General features: G+C 32.9%; 1 protein-coding gene across 4 annotated transcripts; it reads left to right on the top strand.

Moving 5' to 3' along the window:
* Nucleotides 1-1,762: 1,762 nt before the first annotated feature.
* Nucleotides 1,763-8,454, top strand: MS3_00007643 (uncharacterized protein; the record flags this gene model as incomplete). 4 transcript variants are annotated; one of them, XM_012946265.3, is made up of 9 exons in its annotated part: nt 1,763-2,043; nt 2,078-2,223; nt 3,369-3,581; nt 4,294-4,393; nt 4,555-4,741; nt 5,074-5,229; nt 6,058-6,200; nt 6,326-6,462; nt 6,879-6,956. In XM_012946265.3, the coding sequence occupies exons 1-9, from the start codon at nt 1,848-1,850 to the stop codon at nt 6,954-6,956; spliced, it is 1,356 nt and encodes a 451-aa protein (XP_012801719.2). In that variant the 5' UTR covers nt 1,763-1,847. The 4 variants fall into 4 exon arrangements, with proteins under 4 accessions (XP_012801719.2, XP_051066502.1, XP_051066503.1 ...); XM_051215958.1 differs by having other exon boundaries at nt 4,555-6,200; nt 6,879-7,955; XM_051215959.1 differs by having other exon boundaries at nt 1,763-2,223; nt 4,555-5,229; nt 6,879-7,955.
* Nucleotides 8,455-8,885: the final 431 nt, after the last annotated feature.

Below are 8,885 nucleotides of genomic sequence, written 5' to 3'. Positions count from 1 at the left end.
CACGCAATCACACCAGACCATGCATGGGCACGCCGTGCTACGCATCCCTTTCAACTATTGATCAGCCTAGACCAAACTTTGCTCAACATATCGACAACATTTCAAACATATCTTCAAGCTCCTTCATTTCTGACTTCACAAAAAACTGACATAATTTAAAATGTGAACTCTCTTAAATACATATCCTAGTTCTTGATTTTAATCTTACTGTTCTATCATGTAAATAGAGAACTAGACCCGGTTGAATTTATTAACAGAATGATCAGGTGATCATAAACGTGGTGGAGATGTTTATCTAGCTTTGAAGATATAAGCTTTCTGTTGGTTGGTTAAATCTTCTTGCCATTCCGAAACAATTTTCTTTTCGCAACGTATCATTCTGTATATTTCTAGTAGTTACCACTAAAACTGAATCTAGGAACTAAGTTCAGACAACTAGCTAAAAGTGCGAAATTCTGGATTTTTATGGTCATCAGGACAGAATTAGAAAGGAACCTACGTAATGTACTGATTATCGGACCTATGATTGAATAGTATGTCAATATTAATCTTTTTAACGGTGGAACTAAGGGACCCTCAGCTGGTATTCTTTGTTGTATAAACGCTACCGTGCCTGAAAAGTGAAATGGAATTTATCAAAGCTATCGCATCATATTATTACCATGATATATTCTTTAATAGTCTTGACTTTTTGTGTGAGTGTGATCTCGTCCCCAGCTATCATGTTTCCTAACTTTATTAAGACATTTACCTCAGTTTTTCCTAATTTTTTTTCTACTTTTTGCAAATTCAACTCAATATTCTTCTAAATCCTACAAAACCTGTTTAAATATGGAGAATATGGTGCAAAAATTACTGAAACATGTGTATAACCAGATTTCTGAAGAAACTGAAGATGAGTTCTTTGCAACACTTATGCACCAATAGGCTGTTTTTGAATAACAATAATGATTATAATAATAGTTTTCAAGTCGTTACAAAATGATGCTCAAATGATCATGGGGTTTCAAGTTAGGACTGTTAATCGATAGGCAACAAAGTTCGGTTATACTTTAATTGTACCTTGAAATAACTGTTTGTAAATTTTGGAATGTTTGTACAACACTCTGCAGACGGAAAAGTGTCAGCAAAAACTCGTCCAACTCAAAAAGTATGATATTGACTGTCATAGACATATCTTTTTCGGCCATTGTGACATAGTGGTACTCCGCGCTAAAGCCAGAGTACATAATGATACACTTCAAGCCAAGCTACAGACCACCTTGAATGAAAAATAATAAAATTAAAACAATCCATTAAACCGGAAAATATCTGACCAAAAGTTTTCACATGTTTGTCAACATGGGACCGTGAGTTTCTCATCATCGTACTGCCAATAGATAGGTGCATTTTAAAACAGGCCAGAAAGTATATGAGCAATAGTTTCGGTTAAATAAAGTGATGTCATGTTAACATGTCATACCTTACGAAATACTAGCAATTGTTATGCTGTCTAAGTGAAGATTTATAGGAAGACGTTTGAGAAAATTTAGGTCACCTGGCAGTTCTCTTGAGAATAATGATGACTGTCCAAATAAATACCAGTGAACATTAATATTTACACGAATGGTTAGATCTAAGTAACTTGAAGAAAGGTCTACGCAATCTTTCTAATGAAACCGAGCAAAAACAATACAACGGCAGAGCTTTGAACTAATTTTTCTAGGATGTGATATTATTTACTCTCTTATTTGTTGATGAAGGCTGTTTTTACTTGAGATTTGTTTATATGTATAAACGACACTCATGGAGTGAAGGGTAATATTTAAAGGGTTTAAGCTGTAGTTCGCGACATATTGCGAAACGAAATGGTGTTCTCAGACAAGCAACTTTTTGAGAAGGTGGTCGAGATACTCAAGCCACTCGATCTTTCTGTGGTTGACTATGAGGAGATTTGTGATAGGATGGGAGAGTCAATGCGTCTAGGTTTACAGAGGAGTACAAATGAAAAATCATCTATTAAAATGTTTCCATCTTATGTTACAAGAACACCAAATGGGACAGGTATTTTAACATTAAATGTTTTATATCTTCGTAGAAACTGGAAGTTTCTTAGCTTTAGATCTTGGTGGAACAAACTATCGAGTGCTTTCAGTAACTCTTGAAGGCAAAGGAAAATCTCCAACAATCCAAGAGAGAACTTACTGTATTCCTGCAGAAAAAATGTCGGGTTCTGGAACGGAGGTTAGGTGTAATGTCAAGCTTATTTTTTGTAACTTGACCAATATCTTATTTTTGTTCCTATTTTCACATCGGCTAATTTTTTCTATCCTATTTCCTTTTAAATCCATGAGATGAACCAGTTTTAGTCTTGATTTCGTCTTATCAAGTAAACTAGCTAGTTTATTCAAGTGTTAAATATGGCATAACTTTGGAAATTTCCTTCGGTTTAAGACTAAACTCATTAGTCCACGAGAGATTACTCTATCCAATTCAACCAAGATTTATTCGACTCTCGGGATATCTGACTTTGTTTGATAGCCTGGTTTGAAGGCAACGGACTAACATGTCTTTGGTATTTCCTCATATGAAGGGTTGTGGGTGAATTTCCTGGGCAATATTTGCTACTTCTATGTAGTGAAATACTAATTCTTTAAATTTTGAAAATATCTGCATTTTATTTATGAATTGTGATTTAATAACCATACCAAAAGCAATTTTTACCATAAAATACGTTATTTAAACTAAGTTAAATGCACTTTGCCCTGAATCTAAACTCCTGAAGTTCTAGTAACTCTCAGACAATTTTGTTTAAGGTGGCTTTTCAGACACATAAACAGTTAAACAATACTGTCTCGTAGGTGATTGCACGCATTTGTATCAGGTTAGCTAATCGTATTACTTCTCTTAGGCTAGATTATGGATAATTTAGTCTAAACGTTTTTCTGGTTTCCATTGCTTAATCAAAGCTATTTTCTAGAGGTGGAGGACCTACGGACTGAGAATGTTTGTGAAATTCATAAAAAGTATGAAATGTGTTCAAACCCTATTTTAAACTTGCATTGGATTTTCACTGAGTCTTTTCAAATCATCTCATTAGCCAGCTATAATAAACGTAGAGCTTGGAACTAATACATATTGGACAGAGCTGTCATTGTTGTAGAAAGCTATATAGCCTGAAGTGACTCATTACAATCATATTCTTAAAATATAATTTGCATTCTTTTAGATTCTATTCCAAACATTCTGTGTTGGCTTTTTTTGCGTATACAATGAAAAATAAATTGCACAGCTAGCTTGTTTTATATTAGTTAGGATCACTTAATAAAAAAGATGTATATTTCTAGAAACAGTTTGATAAATTGCTTATTATTATCTTTCTTACGTAGCTCTTTAAATATATTGCTGAGACACTGGCTGACTTTCTGGAAAACAACGGAATGAAGGACAAAAAGTTCGACCTCGGATTCACGTTCTCTTTTCCATGTGTCCAGAAAGGCCTCACTCATGCTACTTTGGTGCGATGGACAAAAGGGTTCTCCGCAGATGGGGTAGAAGGTCATAATGTTGCTGAATTGCTGCAAAATGAGCTAGATAAAAGAGTGAGTGCAGTTGCTAAATCGTGCTTTTACAGGGTTGATTTTATTAAAACAGTAGTTACTTGCCGTAAGATACTGCTATTTTATTGAGAAATTGTAAAAGTGACTTGATTTTGATTGCATGAGTACGCTTCAACAAACGAGCCTATGTTAGTTGTGGTGCCATATCAATACTGACATTATATATTTGGCATTCAAAGGAACTTATCGTTCCTTCCCAACGACTAACGTACTTAACTCTAGGTTATTCTGGGTTGCTTTGTGACCACGATATTTTCGTCTTAGTGTAATGGCTTCTCACAGTTTATTTATTTGAGTCTGATTAAAAGTTAACATCCCGGGTGTTAGCCCATTCATGCGAATGTGTTTACAGTCTTTTTCATTATAAAATCGGCATATGAAGTGAATTAAGAATGAGTGTACAAGAGTTTCAACAATTATGGTCTCTGCGTAGTAAAATTAGGACTGAGATAAAATAAATTACAGAGTCAGTAATTTTCTATCTCAAAAACTGTTTCATTAATGGGTGTACGACCAGAAAACTTTGTTTGCAAATAGTTAACATTTTTCAATGTTTTTAAGTTAGATGTATTTTTTGTTTTAAAATTTTGATTCATTATAATCATTATTGGCATCGGAAGATGTAGGACGTCGTTTATTCTGGATGAAGTATCACGTTTATGTAATTAACTGTTTAAATTTCTATTTGTTGCAGGGATTAAATGTGAAGTGTGTTGCAGTTGTAAATGATACAGTTGGAACACTTGCGTCGTGTGCTCTTGAGGACTCAAAATGTGCCGTTGGATTGATAGTTGGTAAGTGTTTTATTTCATTACCGAGGTAAAATTTTGAAAATGCGTGTACACATAAATATATGTAACGCTTGATGGTTTACCAAGTGCATTTAGTACCTGACTGACAAAGGTTTTATCCAAGTATTTTTATCCAACTGTTTTCCAATCTTCCTGTTTTACAGGGACGGGAACAAACGTTGCTTACATTGAGGACTCTTCGAAAGTCGAGTTGATGAATGGCGTGAAAGAACCCGAAGTCGTTATAAACACAGAGTGGGGTGCATTCGGCGAGAAAGGGGAATTGGACTGTTGGAGAACACAGTTTGACAAAACAATGGATATAGACAGTCTTCACCCAGGAAAACAACTGTTAGTCTTATTTTATAGATACTTAAAATTATTGTAGTCAACAATTATTTTGTTGATATTTTGTCATAAGCTCTTGCAAGCATCTAAAACATTGTTATTTAGGTCCGGGGATGATTTTATAACTGGTTGTTTCCAAGTTTAGAACTATTCCTTTGTAAAAGCATTTTTCTCAAATTATTTCATACACATTAGTAAATAGCAACAGTGTTTATTATTAACAAGTCCTTGAATCGAGAGTTTCAGTTTTTCCCATTCAACACATCATGCAGAAGTATGTTTTTCAAACATCCAAAATCATTTTATAATTTATTCCTGTTCTGTATTATCTTCAGATATGAAAAAATGGTATCTGGGATGTACCTTGGTGAGTTAGTTCGCCACATCCTTGTTTACCTTGTTGAACAAAAAATTCTCTTTCGTGGGGAACTCCCTGAACGTTTGAAAGTAAGCAATTCTCTGCTGACTAGATACTTAACAGATGTTGAAAGGTAAGGTTTATTTGAAACGCTGATGTTTTAATCGATTTAGTTTTACATACTAAAATGATGTTTATAACAAAATGCATGTATTTTTGCCACTTTTAATTTAACGCGAAATGATATTTGGTTTCACTTAGCTGATTATTATGATAAGTAAGAATGACACCAGAAATATACAGTGCTTTTATTTTTATCAATTCTGGGGATTGTACTAGAACAAAATGGCCCTCCAGTGCTTCCACGTTTTCAATGGTGGTCTTGCTTAGATTGACTTGTGATTTCAGCTTTCATTTTCCACATGAAGATTTATAGATTTTTTAAACTTGATGATCATTTATAGACCCTGTGGCTAACTCGGTATACTTTTATAATCTTTTAACTCTATTTTGTGATAACAGCACAAAGTTACTCAGCATTACAAACTGTGATTTCCTACTACCAGTTGTCTAATTTCCACATATAACAGTCATTATTCAAAAGTTACTGATCAATTTACGACTGATGTAGATTAACGAAATCATGTGGCCAATAAAGCGAAACAGAAAAAACTGAAACTTGGTTTTGCACCGGTGAATTAAATTATGTTGATGCTTTCGTTTTTGCAGCTTGCATTTCTACCCTTCACTCAGTCAAAAGATTAATACTTTTTGGTACATGAAGTACGTAACAAACCATGATAGTAAATTATTTTCTTTGGACCGTTGAACCGTAGTATGAATTCGGGAACAATCATTTCTCGGTGTTGACAATTAAAACTATATTTCTCTTTCCATTTATATCACATTTCACGTGTTGTCTCTATATAAAAATCTTATTTTGTTAAAAATTTTGTTTTAGAGATCCTGCTCACCTTTTATACAATACTCACTATATGCTTACTGATGACTTGCGTGTCCCTGTTGTTGAGCCGATAGATAACCGCATAGTACGATATGCCTGTGAAATGGTCGTTAAACGGGCGGCTTATCTAGCAGGCGCAGGTGGGTCCATCGATTTTTATCGCATGAACTGTTATGCATAGATTGCCGTATTTTTCAATAGAATACTACAAATATTATAACACACTGAACATTTAATAACTGAATTCTCGTTCATCTATTTTCAGGTATTGCTTGCATTCTTCGGAGAATAAACCGCTCAGAAGTAACTATTGGCGTTGATGGCTCTTTATATAAATTCCATCCGAAGTTTTGTGAACGAATGACAGATATGGTTGATAAACTAAAGCCAAAGAATACACGAGTAAATGAAAATTCAATGTTTTTATTATATTTCAAAATACTTCTCATACTTTATTGCTAGGTATTTTATATATTGCATTGCTTGAAAAAATTCATAACAATAATGAAATATTCTCTGGAGAAGGATAAATTACCAATTTACTGCTCTAATTTCTTCTATTTTGAAGAGATTACGATTGGGTGCAGATCTATTTATGTGAATATTATTTCGCCTGAGAAAAAATACTTAAGTCTCATAGTTTCTATCATTTCACTTAGAAGTAATTAACGTACATGTACATAAAAAAATATTAAAAGGCTGATATGTTTAAAACAATGAAATTAACGTAAACGAAGTATTAATTGTAATATTTTTAATTTATGTCCCTCTAAAGTATCATTTATAATAATCACTGTTTTATATATATTTCAATATAGTTCTGTCTACGTTTATCTGAAGATGGAAGTGGAAAAGGAGCGGCAGCCATAGCAGCGTCATGTTCACGACAAAACTAAAAAACTGCACACACAAGAAACTATTGTTTATATTTAGTTCTTTCATCTGTTTTGTTGGCTTGATAAAATTCTCCGATAATTCAGAAACTGGCCCGCTTTATTTAGTTTCTTGGCTATGATTATCTTACTATACTTTGAAATATATAATTTTAATGCTGAAGGAAACATCATCATGAAATTGAAGGATCAAATATAAATCGACTTTTTTCTTATTAGATCACATCATACAGTAGTTCAAAAACTTAGTTCTTTACACACGGCATTTTTCTGTAACTTCCCATAACTTCTGTTATCTGGTTTTCTATCATTAAAGTATATATATATACATATATATATATACATATAATTTTTCATGAGAATTTCTAGTCAGTCAATGACATTAAAGTCACAGTATTTTATAAATTATATAATTCTATTTGGCTTTGTTATGTAAAAGGCAATGAAACTATATACCTTAAAAAACTTTTTCTGTACCAGCTATTATATGCAATACATGAAGAATTACTCTTTATTGCTATTATTATACAAATATTTTTCTGAATTTGCAGTTGTAGAGCAAAATAAACGAATTTTTAGTTGTAAAAGAAAGCTAATATTCTAATTCTTCGCTATTGTTTTTACTTTTTTATGTTTCATGAAAAAAGAAAACCCTTATATCTTTTAGTTTTCACTAATATTACTATTATTTTTTAATCATTATTCTTAATATTCCGATTACTGTACACGTATATTAAAAAAAAAAACATTTTAGCCAGAATGTAAACAATCAGATTTAGTGTATTTCGTTCTAGGACATTGTGATAAATTTGTTTAACTATTTATTTTCTTGTGTGTGTGCGTTTATTTGTGATCGGCTAATTGAACATATCTATGGTAAACAAAAGTGAGAAAAGAATGATCTCCTGTTGTAAATTGCAACATACTTTGAGTTTGGAAAAAAGTGATAGATATGTAATCATTTGTATTTATGGGCCAAATATATCTCACTATTTTATGCCATTGAGAAGTTTTCAAATTTTTAATTAATAAATAGAATGATAATTTATCAAAGTTTAGATCAGGAAAAGTGCGAAATTAGAAGTCGTCGAGTTGTTACTGAATATATGTTGTTATGCGTTTGTTCTTTAACTATCAGATCAGGTGTCAAATTTAATGCACCGTGAAAATGAGAGTTTCTGTGTGAAGGAGCTACACCTTTTAGATGTATTATGGTAAATAAGTGTGGATGTTAACAAGATAAGATTTGATACATATGTATTCAGGTTCATATCAAGATAGAAATGAAAAATGACTAATTGGCGAGCTATGGAGTGAAACATATTGACAATAGTAGTAAATAAGGAAAGAAAGAATGCCTGTGTTACCTTGAAGGATTTCAAGATATCCCACCTAAGGTCTCTGACCACAGGTTTGGATTGTGTCACTGACCCATACTAGGAAGTTTGCGTTTTTGAAAATGCGTTAAATCAAAAGTCATTGATGTGTCCTAGCATATTTTGAACTGAATATTGTACTCACTAGTAAGGGACGTCAATGTACTTGGTAGTTATATACACTGAATATACGTCTTAATTATCATATATGGCAAAGGTTCATTAGTTTATTTACTTTACTCATTAATTTACGCTTAAAATTACCTCTTAACACTTCGCGACTGAAGTATTCATTCAAAATGCAACGGTATTCATAATCAGACACTAGTAATCTACTCATGATTTCTCTCCTCGGGAATCATACTTCAAAATCATACTTTCCCTATGACATATAGGCGGCAGCATCGGCTGAATGACAGGTGACGTAAGATAAAAAAACTAGGTCAACATCTTATACCTATTCTGAACTCTCGTCAGCCACTAACTCGCTAAGGCTTTTAAGAATCCCAACAAAAGATGAGATGGATAAAGTACTGAAACCACGAGTTCTGAAACA

The sequence above is a fragment of the Schistosoma haematobium genome, chromosome 4, assembly GCF_000699445.3.
Source record: "Schistosoma haematobium chromosome 4, whole genome shotgun sequence".
Lineage (NCBI taxonomy): Eukaryota > Metazoa > Platyhelminthes > Trematoda > Strigeidida > Schistosomatidae > Schistosoma > Schistosoma haematobium.
This window is presented reverse-complemented; position numbering and strand designations above follow the sequence as displayed.